This window comes from Phodopus roborovskii, unplaced genomic scaffold (genome assembly GCF_943737965.1).
Source record: "Phodopus roborovskii unplaced genomic scaffold, PHOROB, whole genome shotgun sequence".
Lineage (NCBI taxonomy): Eukaryota > Metazoa > Chordata > Mammalia > Rodentia > Cricetidae > Phodopus > Phodopus roborovskii.
In genome coordinates, this window is record NW_026126571.1 from 28,193,117 (window position 1) to 28,216,638 (window position 23,522).

Consider the following 23,522-nt stretch of genomic DNA (forward strand, 5'->3'; position numbering starts at 1 on the left):
AGGGAAGTAAGTCACATTGAAACCTGGCCACAAAATCCCGGAGCAAGGGTCAGAATGACACGCTGGGGACAATATCCAGAGCATCGATGCAGACAGTCCCAGTCTCAGGCACAGCTTTTAAAATTCTCCCTTCTCCCGAGACTACCCTCTTCCTTTCTTTTCTTGTCTCCTTCTCAAAGCCTTGACAGAGGAAGGCTCTGGATATGGATGGGGTGGAGGGACCTGGACTCACAGCCCAGGCCATTTCCACCCCAGAGGTGGATGGAGCTCCCTACAGGACATCAGGAACAACACCAACATTTCTGGAAGTACTGTGATCTCATATGACTTGGTGAGGGACCTGGGGTGTTTTGGTGAGTGGTCCGGGGTGGACCACAAGAGTTGTTGGTGAGCTGTTGGTTGCATCATGTCACACTTGGGCTCCTCTGGGAGGGGAGTCCACAGTGGCCTCCCTGAAGCATGCTAAGTTGTGCTGTGGATGATGCTCTGGTGTCTGTGTCAACCCAAAGCCCACTGAAGAGGCGGTTCACAACCCAGAATCCAGTGCAGGCAACCTTCCTATACAACTTGGCTCAATCTCGGTTCTTCCCTGAATGCCCATGCCATTTGCTTTCTTTTGTAAATGAGTTGGCCCACTCACGGACACTGGACACTGGGGCTTTCTAGGTCCTACTGTGCCACTTGGGGTCCTTGCTTCCTACTCCTGGGAGAATGAACAGCCTGCACGTTTCTGCATCTCCTCTGGGCTGCAGAGCACAAGAGTACATGTTAACAGCCCAGTACCACTAGCTCCACTGATAAGTCAGAGCAGATGTAGCAGCCATCCTTGAGATGGCTCTACTTCTAGATGCCTGCAAGGCATGTAGCTCCACCTGTACCTCCAGTGAGTCCTGTCTGCTTCCCCTAAGCCTGGCCACCGTCTCCTCTCCAGCCAGAGCTCTGCCAGTGACTGTGGATCAGGCAGAATCCTCCCAGGAATTGAGGCCTGACCATGACTGCAGAGATGCTGGCAAGAGGGATCTGAATGAAGGACTTGGGGCACCTTTGAGCTTTGGGCGGGGGGTTTAAGAAACAGCTAAATAAATGTGCTGTGTGCAGTTGCAAGAGAACCTCAAAAGGAAAGGAGATGAAGCTCGCGGACACTGGACACTGGGGCTTTCTAGGGTTAAGGATAATGGGCAGCTCTGATTTCAGGGTCAGCCAGGTTGAGCTGAGAGCCACACATGCTAAGAGATGAAGTTTTGATAACTGCCCCACTGATTCCAGCAAACAGGATGGTTTTCACAGCCTAGTGTCAAGTCAACACTCAAGAAACAAGCCAGTGGCTGGAGTGTGAGCAGTATCAAGAATGACTCAGGCAGTGACAATGACACTCTTGGGATGCATTTCTCCAGTATCAAGGATGCCTCTCACCAGCTCACAGCCAGCATCTGGAGGCAGGACACTGAGCATGATGCAGAAGACAGAAGGTGTTCTCCCAGATGTGGCGAGCAGAGAAGTTCTGTCCTGATCTCTCTAGGAGAGAAATCATGAGCGCTGTCTGTGTTTTTGCTGCCACCAGATCATCTTGAGGGTTCGAATAGTGAGCTGGTGATAGGAATGGTGGCCAAGCAGGGAGGCACCTGGGTGGGTCTGGAGCCTCCAAGGTGTTCTATTGACCCTTCAAAGGGCACTAAAGTGGAACTTACTGTAATCTTCGATCTCAATTTTCCGGTACTCAATCTTAGGCATCTGCCGATCATTGATGGCCTTTTGCACATGCTCATTTGCTTCCAAGTCAAAGATTTCTGGAAAGATCAAGACAAAGACACATTGGATTCTGGAACCATGAGGGCTGGAGGTTGTCACATACTTCCTACACTGCTTCACAGGAGTGTCCCTGTAGGTTTCTTGCAGCTGTACAGAGAAGATGAGCTATCAGATAGCTTCATTCAAGACCCATGGTCCTAGCTTCAAATCAGGACCACGGGCACATCAGAGACCTCTGTGCTCTGTCTTCCTTCTCTATACACTTCTGTTCTCCCTGACATTTGTCATGGGTATGACCCATTCTAACGTCTGATGGATTCAGGAAAAGCCATGCTAGTTATCTGTGGGGAAAATTGGCTACCATTGATGACAGCAGAGAAGTCACTGGACTGCTTGCTACCTTTATCAGCCACCCCACCCCAGATTTCTTACTTTAACCTATAAGTTATCTGGTCATTTGGGACTTGGAGTTGGTGACCTTAATCACAGATAGCAAAGTCCCATAAACAATGTTTTGCAGTGTGAGGGCCTGGCCTTCCTCCAGGCTATCTGTTTAGGGTGACTGCACTGTGGCTTATCTGTGTGGCTCATCAGGTTACAACACACAAACACCCTGTCCGAAGTTTCTTCAGCCAGAAGGGAGAAAGCTGGTTTTGCTCACCTGCTGAAATGGCCATGTGACCCTATTTTACCATCTCATATGTAATAAACACACAGGACTTTTCTTTCTTTAAGGTTACATGTAGGGTTGGCTTTTGGCTCAATGTAAAAGGAAACTCTGTCTTCAAGGGACTCTGCCTTTAACTTGTCCAGTTTCTTGGAAGGCTTGAATTGGGAAATGTTTTAAAGCCATGGTTCTGTGAAGAACCTTGGGGTCTCTCATGACCCCTGCACAATTACATTGCCCCACAGGCATGGTTGTAAAGGCTGCTGTGGTCAGTGCTTTGTTTTGTTTTGGAGTGGGGGGGCACACACCATTGTGTGACTCCAGGATTGTCACCATCCACAGAGGCAGGGGCGGGGTGGGGGAGATTTCTTGTGCCTATGATGAGCTGATAAGCTGCCAAAAATGATAAGCTACCAGTCATACATAGCCATTCAGCTCAGACTTTCGCCTCAGTAGCCAACCCTGAGTTTTTGCCTGAGACTTTCCCTCTGTTACCGTGTGGTCTTTTGCTACCCCTCCAAGATTGCCACAAATGAAGCAGGTCTGAGAGATCCTCCAGGGGTCTCAGGGAGCCTTAGGCTGTGAGGTTCCAGAGTTCAGGCTGCTTGAGGAAACAGGACTGAGTGTTAACCATTCCCTGCCCTGTGTGTGATGCCAATATCGCAATGAAAAGCAGGCATTCAGTAATTTGATTGTAGAGTGTTGGGTGCTTGAAAGAGTAATTATACAGGGAAGTTACTATTCAATGAGTGCCAGGATTCTAACCCCATTCACTGATAGTCCCAGACTATGCTTAATGTAAGAATCAGGGCACAGACTGTGAGATGCTGTCTCAGGCTTCAGCACATGGAAGACCCTTGTGCTGGTTGGTTTTATGGCCACTTGATATAAGCTAGAGTCATCTGGGACTAGGAAAACTCAGTTGAGAGGATGCCTTCATAATATTGGCCTGTAGGTAAGTCCGTAGTGCACTTTCTTGATTGGTTATTGATGTGGGAGGGCCCAGCTCATGACCAGTGGTGCCAGCCCTGGGCTGGTGGTCCTGGGTTCTATAGAGTATAGGCTGAGCACTCCATAGGAGCAAGTATGCAGTATGCAACACTTCTTCATGGCCTCGGCTTCAGTTCCTGCCCCGGGTTCCCTGGATATATGATGAAATAAGCCCTTTCCTCTCCAAGCCACTTTTGGTCATGGTGTTTCATCACAGCTCTAAATAAGATAACCTGGGAAGAACCTTCCATTGTCACCACTCTGCCTAAATGTGTGATTGATCTAGGTGTGGCATGGGGAAGGGACCTGGGGGTGTGAACAGGGGTTGGCTGCAAACTTGGGAGCTCATGGATATCTGTACAATCAGCAAAGGCCCAGCAAAGACAATGGTCCCACTCAGCCTCTGCCACCAGGGCCCTATGGGAACTTCATCCGTGGAAGCGGGTAAGTGCCAGGACCAATTCATAGCCCCTCACAACTGGCCCAGCTCTCCTTATGTGTAATTTGTATGAACAAACTCAAATTCGACTCTACAATCTTACCCCCGGTTCTGGAGGAGGTTCAAATACAGATCACAAGTGTGAGCAGCTGCCCACCAAGCTCAGTTTTCCCATGGTGAATACATACACAGCCAAATACCCATCACCCAGGCCTGGCCCTGGCAGATCTGGCCTTGTGTGGGGCGTAGCAAGTTCTAATCTCTCACCGACTGTTCAGACTGCCTTTGAATAGCTCCCTCCTCTCTATTGAAATCCTACCTTCTGCAGAAGAGCACCAAAGCAACAGACTATTAAATTTAGTTAAATATTAGATTTCTCATTTAATGATTGCCCACACAGCCGGGTTTATCAGCAGAGAACTGGCAGTCTCACGGGGGAGTTGAGTTAAGCTAGTTTATTTGTTTCCCTAATTGCATTCAAAGAGGGCAGGAGCTCAGAGGAGAAATAAGAAAAGATCGGTGCATTCCCCGAGGACTCTGCCTTTGACTTCGGGGCAGCAGGGACCTCCAGGCAGCAGCACACACATGGCCACTCCTTAATTAAATGTGAGCCCTTCTAATATTTGGTGGAATTAGCTATTATCAGATCTGGACACAGTGAGCCCACAGAGACAAACGCCTGCTCAGGAAGCCACTCCCAGGACTCTGTGGCCTGCAGGCTGTTCCCACATGGCCCTGGGGCTTGGAGCAATCACCACCATGCCGAGTCATTGGAAAACTGGTGACCAGATTGCAATGGAAACCATAGGCAAATGATCTAGAGGGGAAAGAGGCTTCCTGGCCCTTGGCTTAGGGTTTCTTCTCTGTAGGCTGTGACTCTCCAGGCTGTGTAGACTGATGTACACACTGCATTTCTAGCAGCTCTGTGCTGCATGGGCTTCTGATGGTCAGGCAGTCCTGCCTCCCCACTCCCCAGGCTTTTGTCATTGCTTCCCCATGCATGGTTCTTCTCTGTGCTTGTTCTTTGTGGCAAAGGCCACCCATCAACCTCAGGCTATGTGACTCAGTTAACTCGAAGAGCAGACCCAGAAGTATAAAGACTTTTCAACTTGCTCACCTCAATTGGACCTTTTACTCTAAGCCCTCTGCTGCCTAGCTACCATCAGCTTGACAGCTTGTGACACAGAGTGATTGCTCTTTGGGTTATGTCTCTCATGATTCCCCGGATAGATGCTGAACATCTTGAAGGCAGGGTTCAGCTAAGTGGTCTCATCTCTAGTGGCTCCAGCATCATGATGAGGGCTGCTGGGTATGTTCAACATCCAGGGGCACTATATTCATGGAGGGCGGTGTTGTGGCTGGCATACTGGTCAGCTGCTGGTGCTTTAGAGTCCTTTGAGAGGTGCTTGCAGGAAGTGAGGTCTCTGGGTTGTCGCTATAGACACCCGAGGGTGTGGACACCATGCATCTGGCTTATGTTCTACTTGGCATTTATTACATGCCAGCTTGCTTATCCATGATTCTATAATGAGACTTCAAAGCTGGCCCCTGACCCTTCCCAGACGGCTCCTGTGTGCCCCTCTGGGGTTCAGAAGACTTTTTATAATCAGCAGGCTTTGTGAAATTGATTCCTAGGTCTCTGCCTCATGTCTTTGTCCCCATATCCTTTCTATTAAGGCCTCACACACAAGTGACACAGACCTATGAGTACCTTATCTGTTTCGGGTCTCCTGCCAGCAGGAGTCCACAATGAGGACTTGGGACCACGAGGTCTGGGTTGACCTAGGCAACTCCTGGTGATGGGCAAGGACTCTCTGGCAACACAGAAGGTTTGTGGCCCTTTGGCATCAGCAAAACTACCAAGAGATATGACTAAGCTTGAAATAAATCACCTCTAACTGTTAGCCACTTTTTGGCATGTAACATGGAAAGAGTTTTTAAAAAATGGAGGGAGCTGAAGAGATGGCTCAGAGGTTAAGAGAACTGGCTGCTCTCTCAGAGGACCCAACTCTATTCTTAGCACCCACAAGTGACTCTCAAGTATTACTCCAATTTCAGAGGATCTAATGCCCTATTCTGGCCTCTGAAGGCACATGGCATCCAATGAGGCACGATAGATATGCAGGAAAAAAACACCCTCACACAGAAAACAAAATTAAAACAAATAATGGAGTTACTAGAACTCTTCTCCACCTACTAGAAAGCTTTGGGAACACCTTCAAAAAACAAAGGGTCCAGTTACCACAGAAGCAGGAGAAGGCAAACAATGTCACTCCCTGATGTAGTTAGGGATTAGGAAGACCTGCCCCGTTCATACACCACAGCTGGGGCACTGGGGGAGCTCATCCCCACTCTACTAATGGCAGCATCAGAGTGTAATGTGTTCTAGATGCTTTGTATGGACATGTCGACAGTTCATTATGGCTTTATGGACATAGCAACTGTAAAAACAAACAAACAAACAAACAAAAAGCAACATTTAAACGATTTCATGCCTGTATGACATAGAATTCTGGGGGGGGGGTGTCCACAGCAGTTTAAAGAGTGAAAAGAAGGATGCAAAATTCTGACTACTGAAGAAGAAACAGTTGGAAGGGAAGAGGGTAGGAGTGAATTCAGATTCCATAGGATCATGTCATGACTCTTTGCAGTTCTTGTTCTTTTCTGTTTGGGCCTGAGGTTGGAAGCCAGGGTGGTGTGCATGCTAGCTAGGCAAGTGCTCGTCCACTGAGGTATACCCCAGCCCCATTCAGCTCTTTCTCCAGGAAAAGCTCTCAGATAACAACTCAAATATATGCTAGGAGACTCTCTTGACTCAGTTTACATTTAAATGGGGATGTGTCTAGGCAAGTAACCTTGGCTGGCCTGGACCTTACCGTGTAGACCAGGCTGGCTTTAAATTCATAGAGCTCCACCTGCCTCTGCCCCTGCACCCCGGGCTGGGATTAAAGGCTGCACCATCACGCCTGGCTGGCTTTTCTTTTTTGCCACCCATCAAATTGCTCCTGAAATATTTGAAAACTGTAGTTATTTGATACAGATTTTCTTTAAAGCTGGGGACAAATTTGGCACCTGGACACAGAACTGGCACCTGTCTCTCTTTGTGCATTGTGCACACGTCCTGTCACCAGAGCCATTCTCCATGACTGTGGCTGGGCAGGCTGTCCACTGAGGCCTGGGTCTACTTCCTGAGAGCAGAGTTCCACCCTGTAGACACAGCCTAGAAGCCTTTGGCACTGTCTTGGGATAGGTGCCACAACAGATGAGTAACTGTTTGGCTTGTCATTTCTGTGCCAAAGGTGATCCGCTGCAGGCAAATGTCCTGCTATGCTGGGGCCAAACAAGAGGCAGGGTTTTGAGGGCCAAGGGCTACAGAGAAATTGCAAGACCCTGGTTAGCATGTGCCTCTAGTCCCTGAACTTTAGGGGCAAATGGCTCTCTTTAATTGTTTACAGACAGGGTCCTATGTACCCCAGGCTGGCCTCAACTTGCTATGTATATGAAAATGACCTTAAATTTCTGGTCTCCCTGCTTCTACCCCTCTGAATGCTAGGATTTTAAGTGTAATCCCATGTCCAGTCTATCTGGTGCTGGGGATCAAAACCAGGGCACTGTACATGATAGGCAAAGATGCCTGAGCTACGTTCCAGGCTCACACGGTGGTTCTTGAGCTCCCTTCTTCCCTCCCTCCTCTTCTTTCCCAGGAGTTGGGAGAAAAGAGTCCCTCTTTAGTTGTGTGCAGTGGTTCTCTACCCTTCTATTCACCATCTGCAATGGCCTTTTGCCCTCTCTACCCTTCAGCCTTTCCTACCTCTATTGCCCATCGACACCAGATGTCTCCAAGGAGGGAAGTATGATAAGTCACCTCAGGTCCTGCATTGCACCAATCTAGCTCTACAGCTCTGCACAGATGCCCTTCATAACTGCATGCATTCTTGAGTGTTTTGTGCCTGGTGGGTGATACACAGTAGTGGGTAGGAAGGGTGGGGATGGCCCACTCAAAGGGACAGAGAGATGAGTGTCCTGTGGGCTTCACACAACTGCCAGATGCCAACTGGGCTGGTTCTTATGTACACAAAAAGCACTGACAGGGATGGGAGTGTAGTTCAGTGGTAGAACACTTTCTTAGCATGTACATCAAACAAATATGACAGTGAATACCCTCCCAAACCACCAACCAACTCCCAAACAGACTGCATAGAATGTGGGGGAGGAGAGAAACCTGCCTTCTTTCTATGTGATGGAGGTGTGGAACCCAGGAGGCCCAAGTGGACTCCAGAGTTCCTGAACTGGCTTTCAGGGTACCATGGGTAGGCAGGCTGGGGTGACCACCATGTGATGTCACCAGTGCACTCATTTTCTCCCAGAGGATGGGCAGCTGCCCATGAACCATCTGTGAGCCCAGCACTCTCCCACATGGGGCCCAGAGCCAACATCTGCCTTGTACTTCATCTATATGAACACCAGAACCCGTAGCCGGCAGATGTGGAGCTGCTGGTGTTCTCCCATCTCTGAGTGGTGAGAGGCCTCAGGCACACGAGGAGCCTGTGGCGCCAATGATAATGACATTCTTAAGGAAACAGCTTGTAAATAATTCAGAGTCATATCTGTCAACACCCCATAGGCTGTGTTTGGAGATATGATTTCCTAAAGTGGGGAGTCAAGTATCCCCAGGGGCAGGGAGGCTGGGGATGAGGATGAGAGGGAGGACCAAGCTCTCTGTATCAGTAATTCTAACTTTCTCATCAAGGCTGTGCTAAAATAGAATGACAAGCCTCACTGTCATCCAAACATAGCCCTCCTGATGGCCCAGCCCCCTTACCATGCTTGTGACCAACACAAGCTGCTCAAGGCAAGGTGTCCTACAGTTTCCTTAGATCCTCCTCTTCTTGAACTCAATGGCTTGCACACGGCTCCTCTGAAAGCACTGGGCTACAATCTCCCCAGAGAAGCCCAAGGGCCATTCAGGGGTGTGCTCCCAATAAGGAGGGGCCCAGGGGCTTTGCACACACTGACCTAGCAGTAGAAGGTGCCAAGAGCCTCTGGTTCAGTGTTCCCTCAGAAATTGCAAGCAGAGAGATTGGAATAGGGGTCCAGAAGCTACTATTTTCTTGGAAACCAAGACCAGAGGTCCTGGGTCCAGGCAGCTGAGCAGTCAGTGGATGTGGAGGGCTGGACAGGCACATGGGGAGCTTCAGTTTTTCTGTTCTTTCAGATTCTATAGTCTCTGCATGTTCCATGGTTCGTCTGGGCATGAGACTCAGGTTTGAACTAGATTCCTTTCTGTTTCATGGACACAATAACCCTTTGGCCTGAAAGCAATTTCATTTGTCATAACAGTTCCTCCATACTGTGACTGTGCCCAAGATTCAAGAAGTTCCAGATTTTGGAATGTTTGGATTTTAGATTTCTTGGCTACAGATACTCACTCAGCCTGCAAAGGATAAAGCACACCAAGGAGACACCTTTTTTGACTGGAAATGCATTCCACCACTTGGGCACTCAGGAAATTCATCCAAGGTCCATTCCTCCATTCTCCTAACGTGCTGAGAAGTCCACAAATGCATACAATATTCCAGGTGTCCCTGCCCCTACATTGGTCATAACACATGCTGAAAAGCTGCTGGCTTCAGGGGCCCTGACTGGAAGACACCAGTCTGGATGGGCAAGAGGATGAGCACAGAGCATCTGGTTGCTAGGTGATACTCTGCTGGCTTTTGAGGGTACCCCACTGCAGGCTGGTGAGGTGTGGTCTTCAGGTTAGGCTGCTTCACTGTATCTTTTTCCTGCTCCTGGAACTTCCTCAGGGGATTAATAATTTTAAGTCTCTTTCCCTCTCTGTATGTTCATCTGCAAGTATGAGCACCTGCATGTCAGGGTGCATGTGTGGAGGTCCTCACCTTCCAGTATGTTTGAGACAGGGTCTCTTTTGTTCTCTCTTCAGGGATTATTTTTGATACAATGTTTCCCTGTGTGTAACCCTCCCTGGCTGTCTTGGAACTCACTCTGTAGACCAGCATGGCCTTAAACTCACAGAGATCTGCCTGCTTCTGCCTCCAAGTGCTGGGATTAAAGGCCTGTGCCAGCACCACCTGGTGCTCCAGGGCTTTTTTTAAATGATGGGAGAAAGTGACTGATCTGAATCCTACCTGGGTTCTAAGGCTGCTCCCTGCCTAGGGCATACATCCATGGTGTGCTTCAGACTGTTCACCTGGCACAGAGCCTGCCAGGAACTTGTGACTATGGCATGGACAAGATACTATCACCTAGACTAGTAGCCTAGGGGCAGAAGGTACCTCACCCAGAAGTTACTAGTTTGACAGGTAAGAGACAAGCACAGGGCATTACATACAAGGCTGTCATTTCAAGTGGTGTTATTGTAGACTGTGGCATGTAGTAGCAGGCTAACAGTCACCAAGAGAGAGTCACTCACTCCCACAGACACCTGGGTGCCACACACAGTCCTGGCCCTGACACTTGACCAGGTTTGCAGCTCAGCTTTCCCTTCCAGGTGGACCTGGCCTGCTCCTCTCAGAGTGGAGCCTCCCAGGAGCTGCAGAAGGCAGCAGGCTGGTGCTGGAGACTCAGGGCTTTGGGCTCAGACAATGATTTGTAAGCCATTTGCATTCTGTGTGTCCCAGACAGACTAAATTCAGACTGTAAACTTTTCATCTCTGAGCCATGTGAGCTCACTAGAGCATATGCTGTGACTTGCTTGCTGCTGTCTCTTAACTTTTAATGGCTGAGCCATCTCTGTAGCCCAGGGGTCTTAATCACTCTGTTGTATATATCCCCCATGTCATGGACATGACCATTTGACCTGCAGGCAGATAAGCCTCTCAGTACCAATGGAGACTTAGAGGAGACAAGAATGAAGTCTTCTGTGGACTCCTGTTCAAAACCCAGCCAGCCTTGGGCTACATCCAGAAGATTTCATCCATGACCTGGGTTATCTGGGAAATGCTCACCTAATTTTAGCACTCACAGGCTGTTGTGAATCCTCCATTTTAATCATGGACCCTCAGCTGGGTCACATTGGTCCTCACAACCATTTTATTTATTACCAGTAGTGGCTATAGAGGGGCCCAGTGGACCTATAGGGCTTGATTATCCCTCTGCCCTGGAGTTGGGGTGGGGTTGGATCATCTCATGAACCTTGGCTTCTACTTTCCCAAGTCTCAGAAAGATTCCAGAGGAGCAGCACTTACTTCTCTTATCCGTGGTGTTATGCACAGTCACAGTGGGTACACCAGGGCCTGGACCAGAGAGCAGAGAGACCACAAGAGAAAAAAAAACAAGGTCATTAGTTTAGAACAAAAGAAGAAAATAAGCTTTGATTATGCCACGTGGACTGTCTGGGTCTAAAGGATAATGCAGCCAGAAGAGACATAGCACTCTAATGTCACAGCCAGATGGTCATTATCAGGGTCCCTGTCCGTGGTGCAGACAAGTGGGGGAGGTGCTTTTGCCACCCAATAATGAGGACCTGAGTCTTTCTGATTCTGGCTTATAGCGCTTAACACGACGATCTCAGATCTACCCACTTTGTAAAAATTATGGGCTCGCATTTTTAGTGGCTGAATACCACTTCACTTCCATGTATATGCTATATTCTCCTTATCCATCACCAGTGGGTGGGCAGCTTGGCTGATGAACAAAGCTGTGACAAACACAAGTGGCTCTGGAATATTCTGACTTAGATTGCTTCTTCTAGGAATGGCACAGTCAATCAGAGCCCTGGAACGGCCATACTCAATTTCTATAGTAACTGTTTTACAATTTTTGTCAGCCCTCCCCGCTTTCCTCATGCTAAGCATCTTGTTTATCCATCCAGAGACAGACTGGTCAGGAAAAAAATGCAGGCTGCTTGGTTACCTGTGAATTTCTGAGAAGCAATGACAACTTTTCCACCATAAATATATTCCTATTGTTTGCCTAGAACTCCCATGTGGCTAGGCAGCTTTTATTTGCCGACTCCAGCACTCCTTACCTACAGCAGAGAAGCCATGGAACATCTGACTATACCCGGTGGGCGGGTAATGACTGACCACAGGGTTAAACCACGGAGGCACACTAAGTGCCCTGTTCTGCCATCCCTTCCCCCTGGGAACCCGTGCAGAGAGCAAAGCAGTCATTGAGAGATAAGGAGCCTACAGCTGTTTGCTGTGCACATTTTGCAGTGAGAAAATTTGCAAACAGAGCATGCTCCATGCTCTTATTAATAATGTAAACAATTATTATTTATTCAGTGCCTATTATGTAAAAGGCATCCTGGTAACACTTTCCTATGAATAATTTCGAGCCCAATCTTCAGAGCACTTCTGCAGAGACACTTCAAACAGTTTACAGACAGGAAAACAGTGACAGAACAGGCTTTAAGTCCTTTGTCACAGTCACAAAGGGAAGAAGGTACAGAGCTTGGATGAGGTTTCATTTTCTAGTATGGTGACTTAATACATGCCTCGAAATAGGCATGTTAAAATGTTCAAATAGGCAGTTAAAAAAAAAACTTTTATTATAAAAAGTTGCAAATAAAAAAATCACATGCAAAATTAATCAGACCCAAGGTTTGTACAACTCAATGAACTTTTATACCATTAGCACAGCCATTCAACACAGAGTTGTGGAGCTTCACATTGCCTTTACACATTCTCTATTGAATACATTTTATGCAATTATCTACCACCAAACAGGGAGATTCCATGACAGCTAGAACTAGAACAGCTTTATATCTGCTTTCATAACTATGTTATAAAATGCTACAATATTTAAAACACACACACACACACACACACACACACACACACACACGCCTCTACATAATCCTGGTTGTACTGGAACTAACTTTGTAGATTAGGCCAGTCTTGAAATGACAAAGGTCTTCCTGCCTCTAGTTTCTGGGAGCTAGGATTAAAGGTATGGACTATCACACCTGTCTTATTTTATATACATTTTGGAGTTATTTGTTTTTTCTGTGTATATATGTATGTGCACATACACCTTTGTATCAAGTGCCTGCAAGGGCCAGAAGAGGGTGTTGGGTCCTCTGGAACTGGAGTTAACAGACAGTTGTGAGCCACCATGTGGGTGCTGGGAAATGAATCTGGGTTCTCTGGAAGAACAGCCAATGCTCTTAACTGCAGAGCATCTCTCTAGCCATTATTATTATTTTGTTGTTTTTTCTTTTAATATAGGATTTCTCTAGGTAGTCCTTTCTTGGAACTCACAACGTAGACAAGGGGGCCTCAAATACACAGAGATCCTCCTGCCTCTGTCTTCTAAGTGCTGGTATTAAAGACATGTCACCAAATCCAGCTTTATTTTTTATTATTTTTACTTATGAGTAGGTACGTGTGTCTGTATGTTGGTATGTGCACATGAATACAGATGCCTGGAAAGCCAGAGGCATCATCAAATCTTCTGGAGCTAGAGTTACATTGCCTGTCATGGGTGCTGGGAACCAAACTCAGGTCCTCTGGAAGAGCAGTAAGTGCTCTTAACCACTGTGCCATCTCTGCAGCCCAAATATTTTAAATGCACAGAAAAAAAAAAAAAACAACATAAAAACTTGTATACATGCTTACAAACATCACTATATCTTAATAACAAACCAGACTTGTCTTGATTGCTTAGAAAATAAGACAGTGGATGGATTTGTACTTTCCTGAATATTCTTCTCTAATTGCCATAAAATTTTCAGTGGACAGACACAGGGAAGGGCTGAGGAGATGCTCATCAGACAAAAGTGTTGACTGTGCAATCATGAGGACCTGAATTTGGATGCTCAAGACCCATGTAGAAGTTGGGTGTGGTGGCTGTGCCTGTAGTCCCAGCAGTGTGGAACTAGATGCAGGAGCATCTGACTTTCATATGTTCATGCACACATATGCACATGTCACAGATGTGTTAAAAACATTAAAAAAATGACCCTCCAAGCATTCAACTAGGCCTTCCTTTCATCCTTCCTTAAGATTTTATTTTTATTCGTGTGTGTGTGTGTGTGTGTGTGTGTGTGTGTGTGTGTGTGTATGTGTGTTAGTAGTGGGGAGTTAGTAGTGTGTTAGTATGACTCCCTTGAGGTGGAGTCATAGGAGCTTATGAGCAACCAGACCTAGGTGTTGGGAACTGAACTCAGGTCTTCTGGAAGCACAGTGGGTGCTCTTAACTGCTGAGCCATCTCTCCAGTCCTTCCATATATATTTCTTGAAAGGAGACTGTAAGATGGCCAACAAGAAAATTAAAAACTACTCAAATGGCACTAATTGTGGAAATCTAATTAAAACCACAATGAGATGGCATATTGCACCTTTTAGATGAGTGCTTCAAGAGACAAGTGATGGTATGGAAAGAGTTTTTGTGCATTGTTGGTGAGGCTGTAAATTAAGTACAGTGATTATGAAAAGCAGCATGAAGGTGTGTCAAGACTTACAAACAAAATTTCAACTAGGTATCCTACTACTGGGTGTGTACCTCAAGGAAATGCAGTCAGAAGGCTGAAATACTTGCACCCCTGTATCACTGAACCATTGTCCACACAAGTTAAGACACGGAAGCAACCAAGTGTCCATCTCTGAAGAACTGAGCAAAGAAAAGAGCATATGCCCTTGGGACCACTTGTTATCCCCCAAACTCCTGCCATTTGTGATGGCATCAGCACACCAGAATGGCATTCTGCTCAACAAATGAGCCCGACACAGAAAGATGAGCACACTTCCCGAGATGCAAGGGAGGAAATAGGATGTTGGTGGCCAGAGGCTTTGGGAGGGTGGGAAGAAATGCTGGATGAAGGGTGCAAGATTTTCCCTAGACAGACAAGAGAAATACATTCAAGTGGTCTGTCATACCACTGTGACTGTGAATAATAGAAATGTCTTGATACCTTGCTTAGCCTAGACACAGTGGGGAGGGCCTTGGTCCTGCCTCAACATGGTGATGGGACAGACTTCATTGACCCCCCCCCAATGGGAGGCCTTCCTCTCTCTGAGGAGCAAAAGGGGTTGGGTGGAGTGAGGGGAAGGTGGGGGAAGCCAGAGGAGAGGAGGGAGGGGGAGCTGGGATTAGTATGTTTAAAAAAAAAAAGAAGTGATTTGTATCTCTGAAAACCAATAGGAAAAATGTGCCTCTGCAGTGTTACACAGCACACGTCAAGGTCACACACCTTGTACAGTCTTCATGTCTGCTCTTGGTCCCACTTTAATTGCACAGTTACTAATTTAATGCCACTTTGGAAGTTACTGCTGTTGGCATTTCTCTGTGTTCTTCACAAGAGCTACAACTTTCAAAAGTGAAACTATTGCTACCCCACCCAGACAGAAAGACACATACACTGAGTGCCCCACCTGATCCCTGGCACAATTCTATGTCTCCTCCCACTTCCTACCCCAGAAGGGCAGTGGGCAATGCATATAATGACCACTTGGCTGTGACATATCAAACTAGAAATTAGGCTGACGAAAGGTTTCTTGAGACTATTCTCCGTGCCCTATTTTTAATAATTCAGGGTACTGTGGCTCTGTATCCCTGATTTTCACTAACTGCTACCAGTCACTGTCTTCATTCACAGCTCTGAGAGCCATGTTCCACTTGGGCAATAGCAAACTTCTTAGACTGGCCAAATATACTATAAGTCAAACTATACTAAAGAAGACACTGACCCAAGTTTACAGACCACCCAGAGGACCCTTCTGTGCCCACAGATTATGATACTATTTCCCCAACCCATGCAAAGCCCTGACCCATGCTCATCATGTTTTATTGCTGTAACAACACTGGAGGGAACAACTCCAGAGGAAGGGCTCATTGTGGGTGTGGTTTCAGCTCATGATTTCATTGCTTCTTGGTCATGCTGAGGTCTCAGTGGGGAGTGTGTGGTGGAGCAGATTGGCTTACCTCATGGTAGATAAGAGAGAAGGGAGGAAGGAAAGGAAGAGAGGGAGAGAAAAAGGGAAAGAGGAGAGGGAGAGGGAAAATGGGGGAGGTCTATCCTTCAAGGCAACTCTATAGTGACCTTCTTCTTCCAAGCAGATGCTCCCTCCAAAGTGTTCATTCATCTGTGAACCCATTAATAGGTAACACATTGCTGAGGCCAGAGCCCCCATAGTCCAGTGATCTCTCAGAAGCTCACCAGCAGGCAGCTAAGCTTTTACTACATGAGCCTTTTTGAGGGCACTGCTTATCTAAGCCATGACATAGCCCAGAGTAGGCAGGTGCCCTAACTCTGAGGCCACCTGTGGCTCCAGTGCCATCATATTCCCCTGCAGAAGATCAGTGGATTTCATTCTTTGCTGCAATACCAACTGGCTTCCAGAGCTCTGTGTGAGTAGGTACACCAATGTTACCTTTGCTGTGATAAAAGCAGCATGCCCATGGCCATGATAGAAGAAAGGGTTTATTTGGACTAATGGTTCCAGAGGGATGAGAGTCCATCATAGTGGAGAAGCATGGCCACAAGTGTCAGGCATGGTGGAAGGAGCAGGAAGCTGAGAGCTCACGTTATAGCCTCAAGCAGGAAGTAGAGCATGCCCATTGCAAGTAGGGCAGTGCGGTAAATCCCAAAGCCCGCTGCAGTGACATGATGCGCTTCTTCTGGCAAGGCCATACCTTCTAAACCTCCCCCGAAGCCTCACCTATTAAGGACAATCTGTTCAAATGCCTGAGACAAATGGGGGACATTTCTCACTCAAATCACATTAGGTTTCTGAAAATTGATGAAAAGGAATTCCTCCTAAGAAAAAAAAAAAGACCAAGTACAAGAATCTTAAATTACCCTTTGACCAGATCTGTGTTATTGTTTCCCAAAGATTTCCCTAAGAGATGAAGGAACATGTTGAAAACATTGGGACCATGCATAAGATTCTGGGGGGGAATCTATACCATACTCTAAGCCCACCTCACAACTAGAGCGTTATTACTAATGTGGCATGCAAGGTCATGTGTTCCTTCCAGTTTCAATGGAATGCTCCTATAGGCTTGTGCCGCAGCTGGTGGCTCTATCTGGGCAATCAATGAAGCCTTTCTGGCAAAAGTGGGGCATCAGATGTTGGTCTGAAAGCTAAGCCTACCCTGGCTTCTAACCACTCTGTTTCTTGGTTGGTCATCATGTGAATATGTTTCCTTTGCCACACACTGCCTTCTAGGCTGTGCTGGGCTGAATGCCTCTGAAACTATGAGCCAAGACAAATCTCTCTTCCCTTAAGTTGCTTGGGTCAGGCATTTTGGTGACAGTTAAGGCAAAAGTATTAAGCCCACTTTTGTTGCTGAAGTTTTATGTTCTTTATTTCCCCAACTTTTTCTGAGTGGTAAACCTGTCCCAAACTCACTTAGCCTTCACTAAGATCAGCTTTACACAAGGGAGGGCTTTTGCCATTTTGTCACATTGCCTGCTCAAGGGCTGGCTGTTGCTTATGCAGATTCCTGTGCCTAAAGCCTGAATAATCTTTCTTTATATTTAAAGGCAGCCAGAATGTGAGTGTGGTCACCAGAAGTTCATGGTGCAGAGAGCCTTGCACTGGGATCTGTGAGCAAAGAGTTGTCAGAAGACCTGGGGTGAGCTCTGCCCCTATGCTAGGTGTTTTGATTTCCAGACAGTTCCCATCTGGGTTTCTACTGCAGGAGCAGTAACAGCTTTAGAAAAAGTCACGGCAGCCAATGACTTGCTTTGTAGCAGGTTCCATGCTGTGTGCTTTGGGGATATCTGCTCAGCCTCACAAATCTCTGGGTAGCAGGCCTATCTGGCTGAAGTCTAAGAGCTCCATGGTGGGAATCTCCCTTTGAAATGTGAACTGGCAACAGCAATCGGGGATCATGATGGCAGTGGAGAAGGAGGCTCAGAGATCGGGGAATTGGCTGAGCAGTTAAAGTGTTCCCTGGCACCCATGTAGATGCCAAGGCAGGTGTGGCAGACCACCTGTAATCCCAGCACTCAGGAGGCACAGACAGGAGATCCCTGGAGTAAGCTGGTAAGTGAGTCAAATCAGCAGTCTCTGGTCCAAGTGAGAGACCCTGCCCCAATATACAAGGTGGAGAGTGAACGGAGGAGATCTGATGTCAAAAGTGGACCTCTGTGTGTATTACATACAGTGCATGTACACTCACTCACTCATGCACACATCCCATTCACACCCCCACACCATTCACCCCCCACACCATTCACACCCTAACACAATACACATATACAATTCACACCCTAACACACATATACCATTCACACACATACACAAAAGTAAAAAAGAAAAAGGGAGCTCAACGCTCAGCTGAAGGTGGAGGACAGGGCAAGATGGAAGAAGCAGATGGAGGAAGCAGGGCTTCACTCTCTTCTTCCTTAGCCCATCCTTCGGCGCACGTCTGTGTGTGTGTGTGTGTGTGTGTGTGTGTGTCTGTGTATGTCTATCTTCCAGTCTGAGGATGTGTGAAAACATACAATTGTATTTCATTACAAGTTCCTCTGTCAGTGAGGCTAGATCTTTACTATTTGGTTCCATATGTACACACTTTCATGCACACACTCCTAAATTCATGTGAGCAAGCCATGTGTGAACACACATGTGTAGGAATGAACATGTATCTAAGGTTCCTTCAGCCATGTTACATTTTTGAAGTCTTTGATAACTCAGTCTGCCTTACAGCCAGTTCACCTTGGAGCAATACACAAGTGGCAGGAGAGATGGCATTGAGGTTAAGGGCACTGGCTTCAGTGAACCCTAATTCAGTTCCTAGGGCCCACATGGTGGCTTATAACCATCTATAACTCTAGTCTCAGGGGGGTCTGACTCCCTCTTCTGGCCTCTGAGGGCACTGCACACACATTCACATTCATGTGGACAGAAGATGTAAAAATAATTTTTATTTATACACATAAAATAAAAATAAATCTTCCAAAAATGAGGAATACAAATGTTCAAACAAACACATGAACTGTCTGTCATCAGTATCAGGGGATGAATTGTATTTGGTAAGTATTGTTTATGAAGAGAAGAAAAAAAATAACCTTTCAAAACCTTTAGTTAGTGACAGGACTTCTTTTAGTGAAAGTCAAATGTTTGATTTCCAAATTGTTATTGCTCCCAAAAGGGGAAATATGCACATGGATTTCTGACCACGATGCTATGGTAGATTATAGTGACTGGTGGTCAGAGGGTCGCATGTTTGGATTTCACTTAGAGTGAAATTCAGAGCCCCATTTGGTCTAGCTCATGAGTCTGCACCTGTCTGGAGGGATGGAGAGGTGACAATCACAGATGAAAAACAAGGGGACCAAGAAGGACACAGGACTATAAGGGAAAAGCCATTGGAATAAATACATCCACAGAGACAGTATTCATCTTCCTCGCTCACTCTTGTCTGCATCCTGGGAAGATGCTCTGACACATAATTCCCACCGCTGCCAACCTCATCGTATATAAACAATAGAAACTCCTACATCCCAGGCGACCCCACGCATGCTGCAGTGCTGATGAATGCTTTCAAAGATCAGCTGCACACAGGCGAGGGAGTCAGGTTCTGGCCGGTGGAGATAATTGGCAAGGGCCCTGCTGTGCCCAGACTCCAGATCTCTTTATTTACCAGCTCATGAATCATGTATGGCTGGTGCAGAAAGTGTATACACCCAGGTGATACGATCATCCTAACAAACAGGGAGCGAGCAGGCTATCCGAACGACAGCAGATAATTAAAATATTTGTTCCTAAGTCAGTATTTCCCAGTCAACACTACAGAAGGGTTTTGTTGCTGTCTGATTTTGAAGCCTTGTTATCGGTGACATCAAACCTGGGATTTAGTCCCACCTCCACCCCCTACTCAATTCCTTCTGCCTGTGCCCCACGGCGTTTAGTTTTGCTTCAATCCAATTTTCTGTTCAGGGAACTTGAAAGTGATTCTGTTTTTGCAGGCAAGTCTGAACAGCGCTGCTCAATGAGGGAGGAGGAGGTGGGTAGACTGTTTTACACACTCATGAATGACGAAGACACTATACCAAGCTGACTTGTTCTCATCACATGTGGCCACTTGCAGCAGAAATTATGTGTGAGTCTTGGGCACACGATAAGCATTCAGGGAGGAGAGAGTTCCCCAATGATTGAAACAATAATAATCATTTTTGTAAAAAAGGGAGGGGCCTTGGCAGACTCCTGGATTTTAACCCCTTCCTCCAGGCATCTGCTTTACAAAAGCTCCCAGACCTGTATTTAAGCCACAGCATCATCATGTTACCCCGGTGAACATTTAAACTTAAAATTTAGCTCATGTTTACTGAGAAAGGGTATTATGTAGCTCAGGCTGGCCTTGAACTTACTATATAGCTGAGGATGACTTTGGACTGTTGACCTTCCTGCCTCCAATTCCTACATGCTGGGATTTCAGGTGTGCATCATCTGGCCAGCACCCAGTGACATATTCATAGGCTATCCAGAATTCTGTGATGGCAGGAACTTAGGTTTCAGCTTTGTGAAAAGTGATTCAGTGCACACACACTGTCTGATTTGTCCTCTAATGTGCCAGGGCTGGAATCTAGACCAGGGCCTCTGGCTCCTTCAACAGGCTCTTCCCGACTCACTTCTCAAAGGACCTGGCACTGTCCTGACTGTTGAACAGTAATAGTTTGTATCTGGCCTGCCATATTGTGGTTCTAATTCAGTGGTGAGTTCAATGAAAACAATTGTATCTTAATGTGATTCCCAACGATATATTTATGTCTTGTGTCATCAGTCATTATTGAAACTTGGCAACCTCATATACCATCGTCATTGTTATTGTCATCAAGATAGGGCCTCCCTGTATCCCAGACTAGCCTTAAATTTACCGCCTCCCAAGTAATAGGATTATGGTATGAGCCCACAAAGCCAACTTCAACTTATAAACTTTGTACGTCACATGTGGAAAACACAGTACATCACCAGTTGATAATGTCTGGTTAAGTGAATTAGTAGCTGATGCATTGGTGATATGGTCCCCCAGGAAATGATGGTTATTGCTCTTTACTAGCCTCACAATTTCCTGTCACATGCCTAGATGTTATGCAAGATCCCGTCTGTCTTTGGTAATGACAGCACTATGGCAGGATGCACAGCTGACCCTGTCAATCATCAAGCATGCTCAAGGAGGAAGGGCTTGCATTCTCTCGGGACCCACAGAAGTGGCTCCATTCCATCTTGACTTAAGGTCAGAGAGTTCAAGACTATAATGCTCCTTCAAGGTTAAATCCACTGTATGTTTGGCCTAAGGTGTGACTATTGTGTATCTTGCCTTGACAAGGGGATAGTGGGTTGAGCAGGTTTCTAAAACCTTCCCTCCTTGCGGGAATGTGAGCTCAGCTTCCTGAGAGGACAGTGCTCATTTGGATGAGACACTCGGGTTTCACATCCAGCATGGGTGACCAGTGAGATTATTACTCTCCAATCTGATCAGTCCTTGACTCAGGACAGGTAGCTTCACCCAAATGGGAGAATGCAGGCCCACGGAGGCCGGTCATGCCCTGCGCCTCAGTCTCATGGACCTCCATGGGCACTGTTCTTGAAGTTTTCTGCCCATCTTCCTTTTCACGTTCACTGTGCTTTTCTATTGGATAAACCAGGTCCTCACCTCACAGTGCATCTCTGGGCTTCTGTCTGGGTTACCTGCTGTCCCAATGGCAGTGGTAGGGATATATTTGGTTGTAAGGAAGGTGGTGCCTTGGTTCCACCTTAAGTCATTTGATAGAAATGACTTAAGATCCCAAAACCACATCCTTCTTCCAGCCTCAAAGGGAACAGAATAAGCAAATCATGGGACTAGGGATGTGGTTGGTAGAGTGCTTTCCCAGTATACATGGGTTCGATTCCCAGCACCACAGAAACGGAGCATCATGGTATATGGCTGTAATCTTCACACTCTAGAGATGGAGACTGAAGAGCCAGGACTTTAAGGTCAACCCAAAGATTAGCCTGAGATATACAAGATGCAGTCTCTGAAAAACTAAACCCCAAACCAAAAAACAAGTCACACCACCTAGGCATGTCCCCTTCAGCATTAAGACATGACACTGACAGCTACAAAATCCACATGCACAAACCATACTCTAGTTACAAAAATATTTGAAAACAAATTTCGTAATGTTTTGAGTGAGTTTCTGATTTTGTGTGGAGCCATACCCATATCTTCCCTTGGTTGCATGTAGCCCATGGCTGCAGGTGGAACACGTTTGGAACAAAGGCAGCCACACCCACCCTCTTTCTCCCTCATGTTGGTTCTCTCTTTTACTTGCTGAAAGTCTCCCATCTCCATGGTCACAACCTCTCACCTGCCATCTTTCTCATGCCTAAGGACTTCCACAGTTGCAACCACAGCCCTCTTTGATAGGGCTCTGGTTGCTTCCATAGCTCATGGATAATGTCTACATCTGTGTGTGAGACCTGAAACCCTCTAAACTCTGACCTGGGGTCATGGTCCTCGGCCACATGTCTCTCTCCTAGTCAGGTTGTGTGTTTCTCATCTCTGTATCTTCTTTTCCCACCCAGAAGTCCTTTTTCTCTTCTCCTCTTGTGGACCTTCCACAGTGTCCTCAGTATTTGCTCTAAACTTTGCTGTAAGATTCTGACTGTGCCTTCTTTTCTTGTGGTCATAGAAGCAATGATAATAATGACAAGTACTGACCTTGTTATGCCATGTTTGTGTGTCCTGTGTGCCACTCACTGTCCTGATCTTTTGCATGTAGATGCCCATTTATTCCTTAAAGGGATCCCCAAAAGTGGGAACTACATCTATTTCATATTCATCCTTTGTGAATAAATGGAGGTGAAGAATTATAGGGGCCATGATGGCTTTTATACCCAAGCAGCTGGGACACTCTGTGTGATGCCAGCGGAGTTCTTTGACTCCATACTTCATTATAGAGTAACGGGAGACCTCAGTATTCACCCTCAGCTGCACTTCCTAAATCAGTAAGTTTACATGCATGCAAACATTCATACACACATGAAAACCACATGTGCACATAAAACAAACAAAAAGGTCTTTGGAGAAAAGAGTAAGAAATGAGTTATCGCTGTAGAACAAGGATATGCATGTGCACACGTGTGCATCAGTGTGAGCGTGTGGGTTTGCACTTGTGTGTCTGGATGTGTGCATGTTGTACATGGATGGATGCTGACTGAGGCCTTGCTCCTTAAATTTTCCTTCAGTTTTTTATTTCTACAATTAAAATCTCCACTTCCCAATTTCCCCTCTATTTTGAAGGCATCAGTGAGAGATTAGGGACAATTTAAACAAAACCAACAGTGTGTAGCGCCAGTGAAGTATTTTACCACACACACGTGAGTGCTCCATAGAGAGGAAGCAGCAGTGTGGTTGGAACACACAGTGACAAGTGTAATTAATTTCCTCTTGCTCTAATAACCGTGTTGCTAAAGTGTGACAGAACAGATGTTCTTTGAAATGCCAGCCCCTCTACATCACACTGCAGTTGACTGGAGGTTCAGCTCCCTGTGAGGGCTGAGGGTGGGTGGGACAGGCTTGTGTGGATCAGGAGTCAGCCCCTGCCAGGGCTCCTCTCTATGCAAAGACCAAAGAAGAGGCGTCGGGCCAGAGGTGGTTCTGGGAGCGGCACCAAGAAATTGGGTACAATACACTCTATGGGTCAGAAAAAGGCTAAAGGTTCAGGAGCTTCAGCAGAAACCTTCTAGATGCTCACTGTGTGCCTGAGATTAT

General features: G+C 46.6%; 1 protein-coding gene across 1 annotated transcript in view; it reads right to left on the reverse strand.

The window, feature by feature from the left end:
* Positions 1-23,522, reverse strand: part of Dpp6 (dipeptidyl peptidase like 6) — a 640,714-nt gene that overhangs the window by 16,570 nt on the left and 600,622 nt on the right. The window contains exons 17-18 of the mRNA XM_051203163.1: positions 11,054-11,101; positions 1,689-1,787 (exon numbers count right to left, since the gene is read on the reverse strand). Of these exons, the coding sequence (XP_051059120.1) occupies positions 1,689-1,787; positions 11,054-11,101 (147 nt within the window). The remainder of the gene's footprint in view (positions 1-1,688; positions 1,788-11,053; positions 11,102-23,522) is intronic.